Source organism: Coregonus clupeaformis, chromosome 8 (assembly GCF_020615455.1).
Source record: "Coregonus clupeaformis isolate EN_2021a chromosome 8, ASM2061545v1, whole genome shotgun sequence".
NCBI lineage: Eukaryota > Metazoa > Chordata > Actinopteri > Salmoniformes > Salmonidae > Coregonus > Coregonus clupeaformis.
The window spans coordinates 64,361,456-64,385,103 of NC_059199.1; the positions used below are offsets into that span (position 1 = coordinate 64,361,456).

A 23,648-nucleotide genomic window follows, 5' to 3' on the forward strand; every position below is an offset into this window, starting at 1 on the left:
CTTAAAAGGGTTCTCCTATGGTGACAGCCAAATAACCCTTTTAGGTTCTAGATAGCACCTTTCTTTTTCTAAGCGTGTACACAGTACACTACGGCCCTGTGATCCCTGGTAAAAAGAAGTGCACTAAATAGGGAATATGGTGCCATTTGGAATGCATATAATGTTTACTACATATCACTGTAATCCCTTTTTTCTCGCTCGCTCTCTCTTTCAACTAACATTTGGTTATGCTGTACTGGTTTTGTCCTTAACGGTGTCTCAGAGTTTTCATGTCATCACTAAGAGGCTTTATAGTCCCAGTCGGTATTAGATAGAACGGGGAAAACAACCTGTGGTTACCTCACAGCAAAAATGTGACTTTTTTCAAATATACATTTTTCTTGTTGTCTGCTTGTTTTAGTCAATTACAGAACTAGATTCACTAAAAGTACAACGTGTGTAAAGACGACTTTCCAACATCGCCTGCTCCAGAGCGTTCTCACTACTTAGAAAAACGTAATATTGTAGGGCTTCCCTCACGCCCCTTTTAATGACGGCGCTAGCAGCCATGTGAGTGAGGGAGTGCTAGCTAGCTAGCTACCAAACAAAACATTTAGCTAGCCAGGACCAACCACACAAACAAACGGACTATAAAAGTTACAAGTAGTGAGTGGAGTTACAAACTGACTGTACTAAACAAGTTAAATGTCTTACCTGTGATTAAATGCTTTCCACACACATAGCTACGTGTAGCCTACTTGGACACCGGGTCCCCACATTTCCCACTCTCCCTACGCTGAACAGCACGAAGCCACAGGGCTCTTCTCGCAAGCTCTACTTCCCTACGTGGGAGCACTGCGAACCGTAGGTCGGGATTTTGACCTGGTTACGTGTACATCACTGGCTACACTGTACATCGCTAGGTCTCTCCCTCTCCCTCTCTCTCTCTCTTTCTTTCTTTCTTTCTTTCTTTCTTTCTCTCTCTCTCTCTCTCTCTCTCTCTCTCTCTCTCTCTCTCTCTCTCTCTCTCTCTCTCTCCCTCTCTCTCTCTCTCTCTCTCTCTCTCTCTCTCTCTCTCTCTCTCTCTCTCTCTCTCTCTCTCTCTCTCTCTCTCTCTCTCTCTCTCTCTCCTCCAAACAGGGGGGATTGAAGGGAGGAGGAGAGGGTTGCTGGGTGACATTAGCCTGATGAAAACCCCCAGCCATCCTAATGCACATTGTTGCAGCTGCGCTCGGGTCTCTTCTGTCTCTAGCAGGCACCTATGAAAGCCCCTGTTCCCGCTTACCGCTCCCTGCCATATGGTCTCTGGCATTAGAGGCCCCGTCGAGGGAGCACACTAAACAAAAATACAAGAGTTGCATCTTCGATTCCAACGCTCCCTACTGACTCAATGATACAGCAACCATATGGCAGGGAGTGGAGAGAGGTAGAGAGAGAGAAAAGATAGAGAGAGAGCTGGTGGAAAGAGAGCTGGGGAGAGGGAGATAGAGGGAGAGTGAGAAAAAGAGAGAGAGAATTAAGAAATTCCTTGGCTATGTACAGACTCAGTGAGCATAGCCTTGCTATTGAGAAAGGCCGCCGTAGGCAGACCTGGCTCTCAAGAGAAGACAGGCTATGTGCACACTGCCCACAAAATGAGGTGGAAACTGAACTGCACTTCTTAACCTCCTGCCAAATGTATGACCATATTAGAGACACATATTTCACTCAGATTACACAGACCCACAAAGAATTCAAAAAACAAATCTAATTTTGATAAACTCCCATATCTGGTAGGCGAAATACTGCAGTGTGCACTCAGAGCAGCAAGATGTGTGGCCCGTTGCCATGAGAAAAGGGAAACCAGTGGAGCACAAACACAATTGTAAATTCAACCCATATTAATGTTTATTTATTTTCCCTTTCATACTTAAACTACTTGCACATTGTTACAACAATGTACATGTCCAATAATATAACATTTGAAATAGTGTCTACACTACCGGTCAAAAGTTTTAGAACACCTACTCATTCCAGGGTTTTTCTTTATTTTTTACTATTTTCTACATTGTAGAATAATAGTGAAGACATCAAAACTATGAAATAACACATATGGAATCATGTAGTAACCAAAAAAGTGTTAAACAAATCAAAATATATTTGAGATTCTTCAAATAGCCACCCTTTGCCTTGATGACAGCTTTGCACACGCTTGCCATTCTCTCAACCAGCTTCACCTGGAATGCTGTTCCAACAGTCTTGAAGGAGTTCCCACATACTGTATGCTAAGCACTTGTTGGCTGCTTTTCCTTCACTCTGACTCATCCCAAACCATCTCAATTTGGTTGAGGTCGGGGAATTATGGAGGCCAGGTCATCTGATGCAGCACTCCATCACTCTCCTTCTTGGTAAAATAGCCCTTACACAGCCAGGAGGTGTGTTGGGTCATTGTCCTGTTGAAAAACAAATGATTGTCCCACTAAGCCCAAACCAGATGGGATGGCGTATCGCTACAGAATGCTGTGGTAGCCATGCTGGTTAAGTGTGCCTTGAATTCTAAATAAATCACAGATAGTGTCACCAGCAAATCACTCCCACACCCTAACACCACCTCCTCCATGCTTTACGGTGGGAACTACACATGCGGAGATCATCCGTTCACCCACAGCGTGTCTCACAAAGACACGGCGGTTGGAACCAAAAATCTCCAATTTGGACTCCAGACCAAGGACACATTTCCACCGGTCTAATGTCCATTGCTCGTGTTTCTTGGCCCAAGCAGGTCTCTTCTTCTTATTGGTGTCCTTTAGTAGTGGTTTCTTTGCAGCGATTCGACCATGAAGGCCTGATTCACACAGTCTCCTCTGAACAGTTGATGTTGAGATGTGTCTGTTACTTGAACTCTGTGAAGCATTTATTTGGGCTGCAATTTCTGAGGCTGGTAACTCTAATGAACTTATCCTCTGCAGCAGAGGTAACTCTGGGTCTTCCTTTCATGTGGTGGTCCTCATGAGAGCCAGTTTGATCATAGCGCTTCATGGTTTTTGCGACTGCACTTGAAGAAACATTCAAAGTTCTTGAAATGTTCCGTATTTACTAACTGTCATGTCTTAAAGTAATGATGAACTGTCGTTTCTCTTTGTTTATTTGAGCTTGCCATAATATGGACTTGATATTTTACCAAATAGGGCTATCTTCTGTATACCACCCCTACTTTGTCACAACACAACTGATTGGCTCAAACGCATTAAGAAGGAAAGAAATTCCACAAATTAACTTTTAAGAAGGCACACCTGTTAATTGAAATGCATTCCAGGTGACTACCTCATGAAGCTGGTTGAGAGAATGCCAAGAGTGTGCAAAGCAGTCATCAAAGCAAAGGGTGGCTATTTGGAAGAATCTCAAATATAAAATATATTTTGATTTGTTTAACACTTTTTTGGTTACTACATGATTCCATATGTGTTATTTCATAGTGTTGATGTCTTCACTATTATTCTACAATGTAGAAAATAGTAAAAATAAAGAAAAACCCTTGAATGAGTAGGTGTTTTAAAACTTTTGACCGGTAGTGTATATTCTTTAAAAACGTAGTAATGTTTACTAATGTTTCCCTTGTTTATTTCGCTTTTGTTTATTTTCTATTCCATTTGCTTTTGCAATTTAAACATATGTTTCCCTTTGCCAATAAAGCCCTTTTAATTGAATTGAATTGAATTGAGAGAGACAGTGAGAAGAGAGAGGGAGGGAGCTGGTTGATAGAGAGAGAGAGAGAGAGAGAGGGAGAGAGAGAGGTAGAGGGGGCGAGAGAGGGAGAGAAGGAGGAGGAGAGGGAGAGAAGGAGGAGGAGAGGTTGCTTAATTAAAATAAATGGACTCTTGGTTAAGTGTTGAGGCATTCTACCTGTCCCCCATCAATCATTATACTAGAGCTGATGTTGAGGCATGAGTGGATGGATACTTTAGAGAGGGCCTAGGTTACATCTGTTCATGTTACTGTGCTCATGGAGAAAGGAAATGACAAAATAACCCACAGCATCCCAAATGACACCCTATTCCCTACTTAGTGCACTACTTTTGACCAGGGCTCTGGTAGGGAATAGGGTACACTAAGAAGGGAATAGTGTACCAAAAGTAGTGCACTAAAATAAATAAGTCATTTAGCAGACACTCTTATCCAGAGCAATTAGGATTAAGTGCCTTGCTCAAGGGCACATCGACAGATTTTTCACCTAGTTGGCTCGGGGATTAGAACCAGCGACCTTTCGGTTACCGGCACAACGCTCTTAACCACTAAGCTACCTGCCGCCCCAGGTAGTGTATCAAAAGTAGTGCACTAAGTAGGGAATAGTGTACCAAAAGTAGTGCACTAAGTAGGGAGTAGGGTGCCATTTGGGATGCTTCCTAACAATAGAAGCCCAATAGACTAAAGTGGAGGGAACAGAGAGAGACATTGTGCAGGGGGTCAAACCAGTCCAGACCTCACCTCAACCAGACCCATGCTATTTCACTGGTGGTTGAGCTAGGTCAAATCATATATTTCCAGTTAAAATCTGGAATACAGAGAGAGAAAATATATCCATCAAATAAAATGAGGTCCCATAGAAGAGTAGATTCAGTGCTTCTTGGGCTCATGGGGAAATGTACCCAGCATGCCGAGTTTCTTCCATCCCAGGAGTGAAGGAATAAAAAACTGACTAACGAAATATACACATCTGTGTCTCAGCTCTGTGGCTGGTTAAATGGTTTCCAGATCTGCGGACGGGCCGTGTGTTTGTTGTGTGTGTGTGTGTGTGTGTGTGTGTGTTGTGTGTGTGTGTGTGTGTGTGTGTGTGTGTTGTGTGTGTGTGTTGTGTGTGTTGTGTGTGTGTGTGTGTGTGTGTGTGTGTGTGTGTGTGTGTGTGTGTGTGTGTTGTGTGTGTGTGTGTGTGTGTGTGTGTGTGTGTGTGTGTGTTGTGTGTGTGTGTGTGTGTGTGTGTGTGTGTGTGTGTTGTGTGTGTTGTGTGTGTGTGTGTGTGTGTGTTGTGTGTGTGTGTGTGTGTTGTGTGTGTGTGTGTGTGTGTGTGTGTGTGTGTGTGTGTGTGTGTGTGTGTGTGTGTGTGTTGTGTGTGTGTGTGTGTGTGTGTGTTATGTGTGTTGTGTGTGTGTGTTGTGTGTGTGTGTGTCGTCCCCTTGTGCAATACTACTTACCTTCAGGAACGGGATGACAAAAGGTCGGAGAGGGAAGTTGGTCGCTTCTTGCAGCTTGGAGTGGAATTCCTCTATGGTTAACGTGGAATTCTGGGTCAGAGAAAATATATAGAGAGAGAGAGAGAGAGACCTGAATACATATGGAATACACTATGTGATAATAGGTTATTGGAAGCTAACCATATCCTGCCAGGGATTGAATGATTTTAGTTTAATGGAAGACATATGGAGAGACACAGTGAAAGTCTAGGGACTGTGCATTACCACCACTGACATCAGAACACCACAGTGCTCTGGTCAAAAATACTGTAGTATATAGTGTATGGGGTACCATTTCAAAACATGACATCACATGCCAGTCTTTTACCATACATAACACTGTGTCTCTAGATAATCACTGACTAAAATACCTTTTAATGTAATGTATGTACCGCACCATTCATCCACACCTGTGTTTAACTGAACATGGGGGCTGAGGAGACAGTGTTTAACTGAACATGGGGGCTGAGGAGATAGTGTTTAACTGAACATACGGGCTGAGGAGATAGTGTTTAACTGAACATGGGGGCTGAGGAGATAGTGTTTAACTGAACATGGGGGCTGAGGAGACAGTGTTTAACTGAACATGGGGGCTGAGGAGACAGTGTTTAACTGAACATGGGGGCTGAGGAGATAGTGTTTAACTGAACATACGGGCTGAGGAGATAGTGTTTAACTGAACATGGGGGTTGAGGAGACAGTGTTTAACTGAACATAGGGGTTGAGGAGACAGTGTGTAACTGAACATTGGGGCTGAGGAGACAGTGTTTAACTGAACATGGGGGCTGAGGAGACAGTGTTTAACTGAACATTGGGGCTGAGGAGACAGTGTTTAACTGAACATGGGGGCTGAGGAGACAGTGTTTAACTGAACATGGGGGCTGAGGAGATAGTGTTTAACTGAACATGGGGGCTAAGGAGATAGTGTTTAACTGAACATGGGGGCTGAGAAGATAGTGTTTAACTGAACATGGGGACTGAGGAGATAGTGTTTAACTGAACATGGGGGCTGAGGAGATAGTGTTTAACTGAACATGGGGGTGGAGGAGATAGTGTTTAACTGAACATGGGGGTTGAGGAGATAGTGTTTAACTGAACATGGGGGGTGGCGGAGATAGTGTTTAACTGAACATGGGGGGTTGAGGAGACAGTGTGTAACTGAACATTGGGGCTGAGGAGACAGTGTTTAACTGAACATGGGGGCTGAGGAGACAGTGTTTAACTGAACATGGGGGCTGAGGAGACAGTGTTTAACTGAACATGGGGGCTGAGGAGATAGTGTTTAACTGAACATGGGGGTGGAGGAGATAGTGTTTAACTGAACATGGGGGTTGAGGAGATAGTGTTTAACTGAACATGGGGGTGGCGGAGATAGTGTTTAACTGAACATGGGGGTTGAGGAGACAGTGTGTAACTGAACATTGGGGCTGAGGAGACAGTGTTTAACTGAACATGGGGGCTGAGGAGACAGTGTTTAACTGAACATGGGGGCTGAGGAGACAGTGTTTAACTGAACATGGGGGCTGAGGAGATAGTGTTTAACTGAACATGGGGGGCTGAGGAGATAGTGTTTAACTGAACATGGGGGCTGAGGAGATAGTGTTTAACTGAACATGGGGGCTGAGGAGACAGTGTTTAACTGAACATGGGGGCTGAGGAGATAGTGTTTAACTGAACATGGGGGCTGAGGAGACAGTGTTTAACTGAACATGGGGGCTGAGGAGATAGTGTTTAACTGAACATGGGGGCTGAGGAGACAGTGTTTAACTGAACATGGGGGCTGAGGAGATAGTGTTTAACTGAACATGGGGGCTGAGGAGATAGTGTTTAACTGAACATGGGGGCTGAGGAGATAGTGTTTAACTGAACATGGGGGCTGAGGAGATAGTGTTTAACTGAACATGGGGGCTGAGGAGATAGTGTTTAACTGAACATGGGGGCTGAGGAGATAGTGTTTAACTGAACATGGGGGTGGCGGAGATAGTGTTTAACTGAACATGGGGGCTGAGGAGAGATAGTGTGTAACTGAACATTGGGGGCTGAGAGATAGTGTTTAACTGAACATGGGGGCTGAGGAGATAGTGTTTAACTGAACATGGGGGTTGAGGAGATAGTGTTTAACTGAACATGGGGGCTGAGGAGACAGTGTTTAACTGAACATTGGGGCTGAGGAGACAGTGTTTAACTGAACATGGGGGCTGAGGAGACAGTGTTTAACTGAACATGGGGGCTGAGGAGACAGTGTTTAACTGAACATGGGGGCTGAGGAGATAGTGTTTAACTGAACATGGAGGCTGAGGAGATAGTGTTTAACTGAACATGGGGGTTGATGAGATAGTGTTTAACTGAACATGGGGGTGGCGGAGATAGTGTTTAACTGAACATGGGGGTTGAGGAGACAGTGTGTAACTGAACATTGGGGCTGAGGAGACAGTGTTTAACTGAACATGGGGGCTGAGGAGACAGTGTTTAACTGAACATGGGGGCTGAGGAGATAGTGTTTAACTGAACATGGGGGCTGAGGAGATAGTGTTTAACTGAACATGGGGGGCTGAGGAATAGTGCTGAACGGGGGCTGGGAGATAGTGTTTAACTGAACATGGGGGCTGAGGAGACAGTGTTTAACTGAACATGGGGGCTGAGGAGATAGTGTTTAACTGAACATGGGGGCTGAGGAGATAGTGTTTAACTGAACATGGGGGCTAAGGAGATAGTGTTTAACTGAACATGGGGGCTGAGGAGATAGTGTTTAACTGAACATGGGGACTGAGGAGATAGTGTTTAACTGAACATGGGGGCTGAGGAGACAGTGTTTAACTGAACATGGGGGCTGAGGAGATAGTGTTTAACTGAACATGGGGGCTGAGGAGACAGTGTTTAACTGAACATGGGGGCTGAGGAGATAGTGTTTAACTGAACATGGGGGCTGAGGAGATAGTGTTTAACTGAACATGGAGGCTGAGGAGATAGTGTTTAACTGAACATGGGGGTTGATGAGATAGTGTTTAACTGAACATGGGGGTGGCGGAGATAGTGTTTAACTGAACATGGGGGTTGAGGAGACAGTGTGTAACTGAACATTGGGGCTGAGGAGACAGTGTTTAACTGAACATGGGGGGCTGAGGAGACAGTGTTTAACTGAACATGGGGGGCTGAGGGAGATAGTGTTTAACTGAACATGGGGGCTAAGGAGATAGTGTTTAACTGAACATGGGGGCTGAGGAGATAGTGTTTAACTGAACATGGGGGCTGAGGAGACAGTGTTTAACTGAACATGGGGGCTGAGGAGACAGTGTTTAACTGAACATGGGGGGCTGAGGAGATAGTGTTTAACTGAACATGGGGGCTGAGGAGATAGTGTTTAACTGAACATGGAGGCTGAGGAGATAGTGTTTAACTGAACATGGGGGCTGAGGAGATAGTGTTTAACTGAACATGGGGGCTGAGGAGACAGTGTTTAACTGAACATGGGGGCTGAGGAGATAGTGTTTAACTGTCTAATAGTGATAGCAGGAGATAGTGTTTAACTGAATAGTGATGGCGAGGAGATAGTGTTTAACTGTAATAGTGATAGCAGGAGATAGTGTTTAACTGAATAGTGGTAGCTGAGGAGACAGTGTTTAACTGTAATAGTGGTGGCAGGAGATAGTGTTTAACTGTCTAATAGTGATAGCAGGAGATAGTGTTTAACTGTCTAATAGTGATAGCAGGTGATAGTGTTTAACTGTCTAATAGTGATAGCAGGAGATAGTGTTTAACTGTCTAATAGTGATAGCAGGAGATAGTGTTTAACTGTCTAATAGTGATAGCAGGAGATAGTGTTTAACTGTCTAATAGTGATAGCAGGAGATAGTGTTTAACTGTCTAATAGTGATAGCAGGAGATAGTGTTTAACTGTCTAATAGCGATAGCAGGAGATAGTGTTGAACTGTCTAATAGTGATAGCAGGAGATGTTATCTGTGATGCTGGCACGTATGAAGCCCCCAGATGGTGTTTCCATGTTTAGAGAGAACCTCCAGAGTCTCTGTCTGCCTCTATAGCTCCAACTCTGCTAATTAACTGTGTCACTCTCTTTTCAATAAGGGAATGAGGGGAACCAAATACACAGAGCTATGGAAGGGGGGGAGAGCGGGGGTTCTGAGTGTATGTGTGTGTGTGTTGGGGAGAGTTCTGAGTGTATGTAGGGGGGTGGGGGGTGGGGGGTTCTGAGTGTATGTGTGGGTAGGGGTGTGGTGGGGGGGTTGTGTGAATGTGTGTGTGGGGGACTTTTTCCACATTTTGTTACGTTTCAGCCTTATTCTAAAATTGATTCAATTGTTGTCGTTTTTCTTATCAATCTGCACACAATAATGACAAAGCAAAATAGGTTTATACATTTTTGCAAAAAAACAACAAGGTTTATATCACATTTACATAAGTATTCAGACCCTTTACTCAGTACTTTGTTGAAGCACCATTGGCAGCGATTACAGTCTCGAGTCTTCTTGGGTAGGATGCTACAAGCTTGGCACACCTGTATACACACGCCCTACAGCAGGCGGGCGTTGTGGTCAGCATGTCCCCCGCCCAACTGGGCAGCACCATGTTCAAGGAGTTTGAGAAGAGGAAGATGTTGTAAATGGGGAAAGGAAACACCCCTCAACAACAACCCCCCTCCCTATTACGCAGTGTTTTTAAGATGTTTTTGATTTCAGCTATGAATTCACACCTTTACACAAGAGAGTAATTATATCAGTATGTCTTGATGGTTTCTTTTAAATAAGTGATAACATGCTTGTTATAGACTTAAGTAAAAGCGTATTTTAGAGGACAGTTATTGCCATCTGTTATGGTAGCTTCTGATGTGTCTAGCTTAGTTCGACTACAGAGGGATGCCATGGTTACCGAGGTGATCTGGTATCTGTGTTGTCTTCCTACTACTTCACTGTAACCAAGTATTCCATCAAACTGTCTGTTCTCACTGGCTATACACCTGAATAAGAAAATATTTCTCAAACACTTTTTGGGTTGTAGGCTCATTTTGATGTTTCTCGCTCTCTCTTTTGCGCGTAACACACAGGTTGGCATGACAGTGTGAAAGTGTTATCACACAGTGGTATTATTGGGTGCATATGAGGTAGGGATGTAGCTCAGTTGGTAGAGCATGGCATTTGCAACGCCAGGGTTGTGGGTTCGATTCCAGTATAAAAAATAAAAATGTATGCACTCACTAACTGTAAGTCGCTCTGGATAAGAGCGTCTGCTAAATGACTAAAATGTAAATGTAAAATGGTATTTGGGGAGTTTCGCCCATTCTTCTCTGCAGATCCTCTCAAGCTCTGTCAGGTTGGATGGGGAGCGTCACTGCACAGCTATTTTCAGGTCTTTCCAGAGATGTTTGATCGGGTGTTTCACTGAAATCGAGTGTTTCAGTGAAACGTAAGTGAGGGAGGCCCCGCTCTCGCTTTCACAGATGTTTAGTTCGTTTCATTCCGATCTCCTTTGCATTGTAGCCTTTCTCTGTAGCCTGTCGACTATGTGTCTGTCTATCCCTGTTCTCTCCTCTCTGCACAGGCCATACAAACGCTTCACACCGCATGGCTGTTGCCACTCTAATCTGGTGGTCCCTGCGCGCACGACCCACGTGGAGTTCCAGGTCTCTGGCAGCCTCTGGAACTGCTGTTCTGCGGCCAACAAGGCAGAGTTAATCTCAGCCTATGCTACCCTCCAGACTTCTTGGCGCTGACGGAAACATGGATTACCACAGAAAACACTGCTACTCCTACTGCTCTTTCCTTGTCTGATCATGTGTTCTCGCATACCCCGAGAGCATCTGGTCAGCGGGGTGGTGGCACAGGAATCCTCATCTCTCCCAAGTGGACATTCTCTCTTTTTCCCCTGACCCATCTGTCTATCTCCTCATTTGAATTCCATGCTGTCACAGTGACTAGCCCATTCAAGCTTAACATCCTTATCATTTATCACCCTCCAGGTTCCCTTGGAGAGTTCATCAATGAGCTTGACGCCTTGATAAGTTCCTTTCCTGAGGATGGCTCACCCCTCACAGTTCTGGGTGACTTTAACCTCCCTACGTCTGCCTTTGACTAATTTCTCTCTGCCTCCTTCTTTCCACTCCTTTCCTCTTTTGACCTCACCCTCTCACCGTCCCCCCCTACTCACAAGGAAGGCAATACGCTTGACCTCATCTTTACTAGATGCTGTTCTTCTACTAATCTCACTGAAACTCCCCTCCAGAATGCTATTCATTGACTACAGCTCAGCATTCAACACCATAGTGCCCTCTAAGCTCATCACTAAGCTAAGGATCCTGGGACTAAACACCTCCCTCTGCAACTGGATCCTGGACTTCCTGACGGGCCGCCCCCAGGTGGTAAGGGTAGGTAACAACACATCTGCCACACTGATCCTCAACACGGGGGCCCCTCAGGGGTGCGTGCTCAGTCCCCTCCTGTACTCTCTGTTCACCCATGACTGCATGGCCAGGCACGACTCCAACACCATCATTAAGTTTGCCGACGACACAACAGTGGTAGGCCTGATCACCGACAATGATGAGACAGCCTATAGGGAGGAGGTCAGAGACCTGGCCGTGTGGTGCCAGGACAACAACCTCTCCCTCAACGTGACCAAGACAAAGGAGATGATTGTGGACTACAGGAAAAAAAAGAGGACTGAGTACGCCCCCATTCTCATCGACGGGGCTGTAGTGGAACAGGTTGAGAGCTTCAAGTTCCTTGGTGTCCACATCACCAACGAACTATCATGGTCCAAACACACCAAGACAGTCGTGAAGAGGGCACGACAAAGCCTATTCCCCCTCAGGAGACTGAAAAGATTTGGCATGGGTCCTCAGAACCTCAAAAAATTCTACAGCTGCACCATCGAGAGCATCCTGACTGGTTGCATCACCGCCTGGCATGGCAACTGCTTGGCCTCCGACCGCAAGGCACTACAGAGGGTAGTGCGTACGGCCCAGTACATCACTGGGGCCAAGCTTCCTGCCATCCCGGACCTCTATACCAGGCGGTGTCAGAGGAAGGCCCTCAAAATTGTAAAAGACTCCAGCCACCCTAGTCATAGACTGTTCTCTCTGCTACCGCCACGGCAAGCGGTACCGGAGTGCCAAGTCTAGGTCCAAAAGACTTCTCAACAGCTTCTACCCCCAAGCCATAAGACTCCTGAACAGCTAATCATGGCTACCCGGACTATTTGCACTGCCCCCCACCCCATCCTTTTTTACGCTGCTGCTACTCTGTTAATTATTTATGCATAGTCACTTTAAATCTACCCATATGTACATATTACCTCAACTAGCCGGTGCCCCCGCACATTGACTCTGCAACGGCACCCCTGTATATATAGCCTCCCTACTGTTATTTTATTTTACTTCTGCTCTTTTTTTTCTCAACACTTTTTTTGTTGTTGTTTTATTTTTACTTTTTTGTTAAAAATAAATGCACTGTTGGTTAAGGGCTGTAAGTAAGCATTTCACTGTGATGTCTGCACCTGTTGTATTCGGCACATGTGACCAATAAAATTTGATTTTGATTTGATTTGAAGTCTCCGACCACTACTTTGTATCCTTTTCTCTCTCGCTCTCCTCCAACACTACTCACTCTGCCCCTACTCAGATGGTAATTTGCCGTCGCAACCTTCGCTCTCTCTCTCCCGCTACTCTCTCCTCTTCCATCCTATCATCTCTTCCCTCTGCTAAATCCTTCTCCCTCCGATCTCCTGATTCTGCCTCCTCAACCCTCCTCTCCTCCCTTTCTGCATCCTTTGACTCTCTATGTCCCCTATCCTCCCGGCCGGCTCGGTCCTCCCCTCCTGCTCCGTGGCTTGACGACTCATTGCGAGCTCACAGAAGAGGGCTCCGGGCAGCCGAGCGGAAATGGAGGAAAACTAGACTCCCTGCGGACCTGTCATCTTTTCACTCCCTCCTCTCTACATTCTCTTCCTCTGTTTCTGCTGCTAAAGCCACTTTCTACCACTCTAAATGTCAAGCCTCTGCCTCTAACCCTAGGAAGCTCTTTACCACCTTCTCCTCCCTGCTGAATCCTCCTCCTCCTCCCCCTCCCTCCTCCCTCTCTGTGGATGACTTCGTCAACCATTTTGAAAAGAAGGTTGACGACATCCGATCCTCATTTATTAAGTCAAATGACACCGCTGGTCCTGCTCACACTGCCCTACCCTATGCTTTGACTTCTTTCTCCCCTCTCTCTCCAGATGAAATCTTGCGACTTGTGACGGCCGGCCGCCCAACAACCTGCCCGCTTGACCCTATCCCCTCCTCTCTTCTCCAGACCATTTCCGGAGACCTTCTCCCTTACCTCACCTCGCTCATCAGCTCATCCTTGACCGCTGGCCATGTCCCTTCCATCTTCAAGAGAGCGAGAGTTGCACCCCTCCTCAAAAAACCTACACTCGATCCCTCCGATGTCAACAACTACAGACCAGTATCCCCTCTTTCTTTTCTCTCCAAAACTCTTGAGCGTGCTGTCTCCAGTCAGGTTTCAAGACTGGTCATTCAACTGAGACTGCTCTTCTCTGTGTCACGGAGGATCTCCGCACTGCTAAAGCTAACTCTCTCTCCTCTGCTCTTATCCTTCTAGACCTATCCGCTGCCTTTGATACTGTGAACCATCAGATCCTCCTCTCCATCCTCTCCGAGTTGGGCATCTCCGGCGCTGCTCACTCTTGGATTGCGTCCTACCTGACAGGTTGCTCCTACCAGGTGGCGTGGTGAGAATCTGTCTCCGCACCACGTGCTCTCACCACTGGTGTCCCCCAGGGCTCAGTTCTAGGCCCTCTCCTATTCTCGCTATACACCAAGTCACTTGGCTCTGTCATATCCTCACATGGTCTCTCCTATCATTGCTATGCAGACGACACACAATTCATTTTCTCCTTTCCCCTTCTGATAACCAGGTGGCGAATCGCATCTCTGCATGTCTGGCAGACATATCAGTGTGGATGTCGGATCACCACCTCAAGCTGAACCTCGGCAAGACGGAGCTGCTCTTCCTCCCTGGGAAGGACTGCCCGCTCCATGATCTTGCCATCACGGTTGACAACTCCATTGTGTCCTCCTCCCAGAGTGCAAAGAGCCTTGGCGTGACCCTGGACAACACCCTGTCGTTCTCTGCTAACATCAAAGCGGTGAGCCGATCCTGCAGGTTAATGCTCTACAACATTCGCAGAGTACGACCCTACCTTACACAGAAAGCGGCACAGGTCCTAATCCAGGCACTTGTCATCTCCCGTCTGGATTACTGCAACTCGCTGTTGGCTGGGCTCCCTGCCTGTGCCATTAAACCCCTACAACTTATCCAGAACGCCGCAGCCCATCTGGTGTTCGACCTTCCCAAGTTCTCTCATGTCACCCCGCTCCTCCGCACACTCCACTGGCTTCCAGTTGAGGCTCGCATCTGTTACAAGACCATTGTGCTTGCCTATGGAGCAGTGAGGGGAACGGCACCTCCGTACCTTTAGGCTCTGATCAGACCCTACACCCAAATGAGGGCACTACGTTCATCCACCTCTGGCCTGCTAGCTCCCATACTTCTACAGAAGCACAGTTCCCGCTCAGCCCAGTCAAAGCTATTTGCTGCTCTGGCACCCCAATGGTGGAACAAGCTCCCTCACGACGCCAGGACAGCGGAGTCACTGACCACCTTCCGGAGACACTTGAAACCCTACCTCTTTAAGGGAAAAAAAAGGGGTTGTCCCACTGGCTATCATAAGTTGAATGCACCAATTTGTAAGTCGCTCTTGATAAGAGCGTCTGCTAAATGTAATGTAAATGTTCAAGTCCGGGCTCTGGCTGGGCCACTCAATGACATTCAGAGACTTGTCCCGAAGCCACTCCTGCGTTGTCTTGGCTGTGTGCTTAGGGTCGTTGTCCTGTTGGAAGGTGAGCGCTCTGGAGCAAGTTTTCATCAAGGTTCTCTCTATACTTTGCTCCGTTCATCTTTCCCTCGATCCTGACTGGTCTCCCAGTCCCTGCAGCTGAAAAAAATCCAGTAGGGATGGTGCCACGTTTCCTCCAGACATGACGCTTGGCATTAAGGCCAAAGAGTTCAATCTTGGTTTCATACATCCAGAGAATCTTGTTTCTCATGGTCTGAGAGTCCTTTAGGTGCCTTTTGGCAAACTCCAAGCGGGCTGTCATGTGCCTTTTACTGAGGAGTGGCATCTGTCTGGCCACTCTACCATAAAGGCCTGATTGGGGAGTGCTACAGAGATGGTTGTCTTTATGGAAGGTTCTCCCATCTCCACAGAGGAACTCCAGAGCTCTGTCAGAGTGACCATCGGGTCCTTGTTCACCTCCCTGATCAAGGCCCTTCTCCCCCGATTGCTAATTTTGGCCGGGCGGCTAGCACTAGGAAGAGTCTTGGTGGTTCCAAACTTCTTCCATTTGAGAATGATGGAGGCCCCTGTGTTCTTGGGGACCTTCAATGCTGCAAAAATATTTTGATACCCTTCCCCAGATCTGTGCCTTGACACAATCCTGTCCTGGAGCTCTATGGACAATTCCTTCGACCTCTTGGCTTGGTTTTTGCTCTGACATGCACTGCCAACTGTGGGACCTTATATAGACAGGTGTGTGCCTTTCCAAATCATGTCCAATCAATTGAATTTACAACAGGTGGACTCCAATCAAGTTGTAGAAACATCTCAAGGATGATCAATGAAACAGGATGCACCTGAGCTCAATTTCGAGTCTCATAGCAAAGCGTCTGAATACTTGTAATGTAAATGTTATTTCAGTTTTTTATCTTTAGTAAATTTGCAAAAATGTCTAAAAACCTGTTTTAGCTTAGTAATTATGGTGTATTTTGTGTAGATTGATGAGGAACATGTTTTATTTATTCCATTTTAGATTAGGGCTGTAACTTAACAAAATCTGAAAAAAAGTCAAGGGGTCTGAATACTGTCCGAATGCACTGCATGTATGTGTGTGTGTGTGGTACGGAAGCCTAGGGGACACCAGGAGAAAACCTTGTTTTCTTGGCACACTGAGAACAATAGGAGAGGAGGATAGAACTCCCCCCCGCCCTGCAACATCTCAGCTAAGAGGAGAATAGAACTCCCCCCCGCCCTGCAACATCTCAGCTAAGAGGAGGGTAGAACTCCCCCCCGCCCTGCAACATCTCAGCTAAGAGGAGGATAGAACTCCCCCGCCCTGCAACATCTCAGCTAAGAGGAGGAAGGGAACTCCCCCGCCCTGCAACATCTCAGCTAAGAGGAGGAGGATATAACTCCCCCCCGCCCTGCAACATCTCAGCTAAGAGGAGGATAGAACTCCCCCCGCCCTGCAACATCTCAGCTAAGAGGAGGATAGAACTCCCCCGCCCTGCAACATCTCAGCTAAGAGGAGGATAGAACTCCCCCCGCCCTGCAACATCTCAGCTAAGAGGAGGAGGATAGAACTCCCCCCGCCCTGCAACATCTCAGCTAAGAGGAGGATAGAACTCCCCCCCGCCCTGCAACATCTCAGCTAAGAGGAGGAGGATAGAACTCCCCCCCGCCCTGCAACATCTCAGCTAAGAGGAGGAGGATAGAACTCCCCCGCCCTGCAACATCTCAGCTAAGAGGAGGATAGAACTCCCCCCGCCCTGCAACATCTCAGCTAAGAGGAGGATAGAACTCCCCCGCCCTGCAACATCTCAGCTAAGAGGAGGAGGATAGAACTCCCCCCCGCCCTGCAACATCTCAGCTAAGAGGAGGATAGAACTCCCCCCGCCCTGCAACATCTCAGCTAAGAGGAGGAGGATAGAACTCCCCCCGCCCTGCAACATCTCAGCTAAGAGGAGGATAGAACTCCCCCCGCCCTGCAACATCTCAGCTAAGAGGAGGATAGAACTCCCCCCCGCCCTGCAACATCTCAGCTAAGAGGAGGATAGAACTCCCCTCCGCCCTGCAACATCTCAGCTAAGAGGAGGAGGATAGAACTCCCCCCCGCCCTGCAACATCTCAGCTAAGAGGAGGATAGAACTCCCCCCGCCCTGCAACATCTCAGCTAAGAGGAGGATAGAACTCCCCCGCCCTGCAACATCTCAGCTAAGAGGAGGAGGATAGAACTCCCCCGCCCTGCAACATCTCAGCTAAGAGGAGGAGGATAGAACTCCCCCCGCCCTGCAACATCTCAGCTAAGAGGAGGAGGATAGAACTCCCCCGCCCTGCAACATCTCAGCTAAGAGGAGGAGGATAGAACTCCCCCCCGCCCTGCAACATCTCAGCTAAGAGGAGGATAGAACTCCCCCCCGCCCTGCAACATCTCAGCTAAGAGAGGAGGATAGAACTCCCCCCCCCTGCAACATCTCAGCTAAGAGGAGGAGGATAGAACTCCCCCCGCCCTGCAACATCTCAGCTAAGAGGAGGATAGAACTCCCCCCGCCCTGCAACATCTCAGCTAAGAGGAGGAGGATAGAACTCCCCCCGCCCTGCAACATCTCAGCTAAGAGGAGGAGGATAGAACTCCCCCCGCCCTGCAACATCTCAGCTAAGAGGGAGGATAGAACTCCCCCCGCCCTGCAACATCTCAGCTAAGAGGAGGAGGATAGAACTCCCCCGCCCTGCAACATCTCAGCTAAGAGGAGGATAGAACTCCCCCGCCCCTGCAACATCTCAGCTAAGAGGAGGATAGAACTCCCCCGCCCTGCAACATCTCAGCTAAGGAGGAGGATAGAACTCCCCCGCCCTGCAACATCTCAGCTAAGAGGAGGATAGAACTCCCCCCGCCCTGCAACATCTCAGCTAAGAGGAGGAGGATAGAACTCCCCCCGCCCTGCAACATCTCAGCTAAGAGGAGGATAGAACTCCCCCCGCCCTGCAACATCTCAGCTAAGAGGAGGAGGATAGAACTCCCCCCGCCCTGCAACATCTCAGCTAAGAGGAGGATAGAACTCCCCCCGCCCTGCAACATCTCAGCTAAGAGGAGGAGGATAGAACTCCCCCCCGCCCTGCAACATCTCAGCTAAGAGGAGGATAGAACTCCCCCCGCCCTGCAACATCTCAGCTAAGAGGAGGATAGAACTCCCCCCCGCCCTGCAACATCTCAGCTAAAGGAGGAGGATAGAACTCCCCCCGCCCTGCAACATCTCAGCTAAGAGGAGGATAGAACTCCCCCCGCCCTGCAACATCTCAGCTAAGGAGGAGGATAGAACTCCCCCCGCCCTGCAACATCTCAGCTAAGAGGAGGAGGATAGAACTCCCCCCGCCCTGCAACATCTCAGCTAAAGGAGGAGGATAGAACTCCCCCCGCCCTGCAACATCTCAGCTAAGAGGAGGATAGAACTCCCCCCGCCCCTGCAACATCTCAGCTAAGGAGGAGGATAGAACTCCCCCCGCCCTGCAACATCTCAGCTAAGAGGAGGATAGAACTCCCCCGCCCTGCAACATCTCAGCTAAGGAGGAGGATAGAACTCCCCCGCCCTGCAACATCTCAGCTAAGAGGAGGATAGAACTCCCCCCCGCCCTGCAACATCTCAGCTAAGAGGAGGATAGAACTCCCCCCGCCCTGCAACATCTCAGCTAAGAGGAGGATAGAACTCCCCCCGCCCTGCAACATCTCAGCTAAGAGGAGGAGGATAGAACTCCCCCCGCCCTGCAACATCTCAGCTAAAGGAGGAGGATAGAACTCCCCCCGCCCTGCAACATCTCAGCTAAGAGGAGGAGGATAGAACTCCCCCCGCCCTGCAACATCTCAGCTAAGAGGAGGATAGAACTCCCCCCGCCCTGCAACATCTCAGCTAAGAGGAGGAGGATAGAACTCCCCCCGCCCTGCAACATCTCAGCTAAGAGGAGGAGGATAGAACTCCCCCCGCCCTGCAACATCTCAGCTAAGAGGAGGAGGATAGAACTCCCCCCGCCCTGCAACATCTCAGCTAAGAGGAGGATAGAACTCCCCCCGCCCTGCAACATCTCAGCTAAGAGGAGGATAGAACTCCCCCCGCCCTGCAACATCTCAGCTAAGAGGAGGATAGAACTCCCCCCCGCCCTGCAACATCTCAGCTAAGGAGGAGGATAGAACTCCCCCGCCCTGCAACATCTCAGCTAAGAGGAGGATAGAACTCCCCCCGCCCTGCAACATCTCAGCTAAGAGGAGGAGGATAGAACTCCCCCGCCCTGCAACATCTCAGCTAAGAGGAGGATAGAACTCCCCCCGCCCTGCAACATCTCAGCTAAGAGGAGGATAGAACTCCCCCCCGCCCTGCAACATCTCAGCTAAGAGGAGGATAGAACTCCCCCGCCCTGCAACATCTCAGCTAAGAGGAGGATAGAACTCCCCCCGCCCTGCAACATCTCAGCTAAGAGGAGGATAGAACTCCCCCCGCCCTGCAACATCTCAGCTAAGAGGAGGATAGAACTCCCCCCGCCCTGCAACATCTCAGCTAAGGGAGGAGGATAGAACTCCCCCCGCCCTGCAACATCTCAGCTAAGAGGAGGAGGATAGAACTCCCCCCCGCCCTGCAACATCTCAGCTAAGAGGAGGATAGAACTCCCCCCGCCCTGCAACATCTCAGCTAAGAGGAGGATAGAACTCCCCCCGCCCTGCAACATCTCAGCTAAGAGGAGGATAGAACTCCCCCCGCCCTGCAACATCTCAGCTAAGAGGAGGATAGAACTCCCCCCGCCCTGCAACATCTCAGCTAAGAGGAGGATAGAACTCCCCCCGCCCTGCAACATCTCAGCTAAGGAGGAGGATAGAACTCCCCCCCGCCCTGCAACATCTCAGCTAAGGAGGAGGATAGAACTCCCCCCGCCCTGCAACATCTCAGCTAAGAGGAGGATAGAACTCCCCCCGCCCTGCAACATCTCAGCTAAGAGGAGGAGGATAGAACTCCCCCGCCCTGCAACATCTCAGCTAAGAGGAGGATAGAACTCCCCCCCGCCCTGCAACATCTCAGCTAAGAGGAGGATAGAACTCCCCCCCGCCCTGCAACATCTCAGCTAAGAGGAGGATAGAACTCCCCCCGCCCTGCAACATCTCAGCTAAGAGGAGGATAGAACTCCCCCCGCCCTGCAACATCTCAGCTAAGAGGAGGATAGAACTCCCCCGCCCTGCAACATCTCAGCTAAGAGGAGGATAGAACTCCCCCCGCCCTGCAACATCTCAGCTAAGAGGAGGAGGATAGAACTCCCCCCGCCCTGCAACATCTCAGCTAAGAGGAGGATAGAACTCCCCCCGCCCTGCAACATCTCAGCTAAGAGGAGGAGGATAGAACTCCCCCCGCCCTGCAACATCTCAGCTAAGAGGAGGAGGATAGAACTCCCCCCGCCCTGCAACATCTCAGCTAAGAGGAGGAGGATAGAACTCCCCCCGCCCTGCAACATCTCAGCTAAAGGAGGAGGATAGAACTCCCCCCCGCCCTGCAACATCTCAGCTAAGAGGAGGATAGAACTCCCCCGCCCTGCAACATCTCAGCTAAGAGGAGGATAGAACTCCCCCCCGCCCTGCAACATCTCAGCTAAGAGGAGGAGGATAGAACTCCCCCCGCCCTGCAACATCTCAGCTAAGAGGAGGAGGATAGAACTCCCCCCGCCCTGCAACATCTCAGCTAAGAGGAGGATAGAACTCCCCCCGCCCCTGCAACATCTCAGCTAAGAGGAGGAGGATAGAACTCCCCCCGCCCTGCAACATCTCAGCTAAGAGGAGGAGGATAGAACTCCCCCCGCCCTGCAACATCTCAGCTAAGAGGAGGATAGAACTCCCCCCGCCCTGCAACATCTCAGCTAAGAGGAGGATAGAACTCCCCCCCGCCCTGCAACATCTCAGCTAAGAGGAGGATAGAACTCCCCCCGCCCTGCAACATCTCAGCTAAGAGGAGGATAGAACTCCCCCCGCCCTGCAACATCTCAGCTAAGAGGAGGATAGAACTCCCCCCCGCCCTGCAACATCTCAGCTAAGAGGAGGATAGAACTCCCCCCGCCCTGCAACATCTCAGCTAAGAGGAGGATAGAACTCCCCCCCGCCCTGCAACATCTCAGCTAAGAGGAGGATAGAACTCCCCCCGCCCTGCAACATCTCAGCTAAGGAGGAGGATAGAACTCCCCCGCCCTGCAACATCTCAGCTAAGAGGAGGATAGAACTCCCCCCGCCCTGCAACATCTCAGCTAAGAGGAGGAGGATAGAACTCCCCCCGCCCTGCAACATCTCAGCTAAGAGGAGGATAGAACTCCCCCCGCCCTGCAACATCTCAGCTAAGAGGAGGATAGAACTCCCCCCGCCCTGCAACATCTCAGCTAAGAGGAGGAGGATAGAACTCCCCCCCGCCCTGCAACATCTCAGCTAAGAGGAGGATAGAACTCCCCCCGCCCTGCAACATCTCAGCTAAGAGGAGGAGGATAGAACTCCCCCCGCCCTGCAACATCTCAGCTAAGAGGAGGATAGAACTCCCCCGCCCTGCAACATCTCAGCTAAGAGGAGGATAGAACTCCCCCGCCCTGCAACATCTCAGCTAAGAGGAGGATAGAACTCCCCCCGCCCTGCAACATCTCAGCTAAGAGGAGGATAGAACTCCCCCGCCCTGCAACATCTCAGCTAAGAGAGGAGGATAGAACTCCCCCCGCCCTGCAACATCTCAGCTAAGAGGAGGATAGAACTCCCCCCCGCCCTGCAACATCTCAGCTAAGAGGAGGATAGAACTCCCCCCGCCCTGCAACATCTCAGCTAAGAGGAGGATAGAACTCCCCCCCGCCCTGCAACATCTCAGCTAAGAGGAGGAGGATAGAACTCCCCCCGCCCTGCAACATCTCAGCTAAGAGGAGGATAGAACTCCCCCCGCCCTGCAACATCTCAGCTAAGAGGAGGAGATAGAACTCCCCCCGCCCTGCAACATCTCAGCTAAGAGGAGGATAGAACTCCCCCGCCCTGCAACATCTCAGCTAAGAGGAGGATAGAACTCCCCCGCCCTGCAACATCTCAGCTAAGAGGAGGATAGAACTCCCCCCGCCCTGCAACATCTCAGCTAAGAGGAGGATAGAACTCCCCCCGCCCTGCAACATCTCAGCTAAGAGGAGGATAGAACTCCCCCCGCCCTGCAACATCTCAGCTAAGAGGAGGATAGAACTCCCCCCGCCCTGCAACATCTCAGCTAAGAGGAGGATAGAACTCCCCCCGCCCTGCAACATCTCAGCTAAAGAGGAGGATAGAACTCCCCCGCCCTGCAACATCTCAGCTAAGAGGAGGATAGAACTCCCCCCGCCCTGCAACATCTCAGCTAAGAGGAGGATAGAACTCCCCCCGCCCTGCAACATCTCAGCTAAGAGGAGGATAGAACTCCCCCGCCCTGCAACATCTCAGCTAAGAGGAGGAGGATAGAACTCCCCCCGCCCTGCAACATCTCAGCTAAGAGGAGGATAGAACTCCCCCCGCCCTGCAACATCTCAGCTAAGAGGAGGATAGAACTCCCCCCGCCCTGCAACATCTCAGCTAAGAGGAGGAGGATAGAACTCCCCCCGCCCTGCAACATCTCAGCTAAGAGGAGGATAGAACTCCCCCCGCCCTGCAACATCTCAGCTAAGAGGAGAGGATAGAACTCCCCCCGCCCTGCAACATCTCAGCTAAGGAGGAGGATAGAACTCCCCCGCCCTGCAACATCTCAGCTAAGAGGAGGATAGAACTCCCCCCGCCCTGCAACATCTCAGCTAAGAGGAGGATAGAACTCCCCCCGCCCTGCAACATCTCAGCTAAGAGGAGGATAGAACTCCCCCCGCCCTGCAACATCTCAGCTAAGAGGAGGATAGAACTCCCCCCGCCCTGCAACATCTCAGCTAAGAGGAGGATAGAACTCCCCCCGCCCTGCAACATCTCAGCTAAGAGGAGGATAGAACTCCCCCCGCCCTGCAACATCTCAGCTAAGGAGGAGGATAGAACTCCCCCCGCCCTGCAACATCTCAGCTAAGAGGAGGATAGAACTCCCCCCGCCCTGCAACATCTCAGCTAAAGAGGAGGATAGAACTCCCCCGCCCTGCAACATCTCAGCTAAGAGGAGGAGGATAGAACTCCCCCCGCCCTGCAACATCTCAGCTAAGAGGAGGATAGAACTCCCCCCGCCCTGCAACATCTCAGCTAAAGAGGAGGATAGAACTCCCCCCGCCCTGCAACATCTCAGCTAAGAGGAGGAGGATAGAACTCCCCCGCCCTGCAACATCTCAGCTAAGAGGAGGATAGAACTCCCCCCGCCCTGCAACATCTCAGCTAAGAGGAGGAGGATAGAACTCCCCCGCCCTGCAACATCTCAGCTAAGAGGAGGATAGAACTCCCCCCGCCCTGCAACATCTCAGCTAAGAGGAGGATAGAACTCCCCCCCGCCCTGCAACATCTCAGCTAAGAGGAGGAGGATAGAACTCCCCCCGCCCTGCAACATCTCAGCTAAGAGGAGGATAGAACTCCCCCCGCCCTGCAACATCTCAGCTAAGAGGAGGATAGAACTCCCCCCGCCCTGCAACATCTC

The 23,648-nt window shown here is 49.7% G+C and overlaps 1 protein-coding gene across 1 annotated transcript in view; it reads right to left on the reverse strand.

Moving 5' to 3' along the window:
- Window positions 1–23,648, reverse strand: part of LOC121572224 (protein CBFA2T1-like) — a 237,987-nt gene that overhangs the window by 107,181 nt on the left and 107,158 nt on the right. The window contains exon 4 of the mRNA XM_045222137.1: window positions 5,148–5,237. Within this exon, the coding sequence (XP_045078072.1) occupies window positions 5,148–5,237 (90 nt within the window). The remainder of the gene's footprint in view (window positions 1–5,147; window positions 5,238–23,648) is intronic.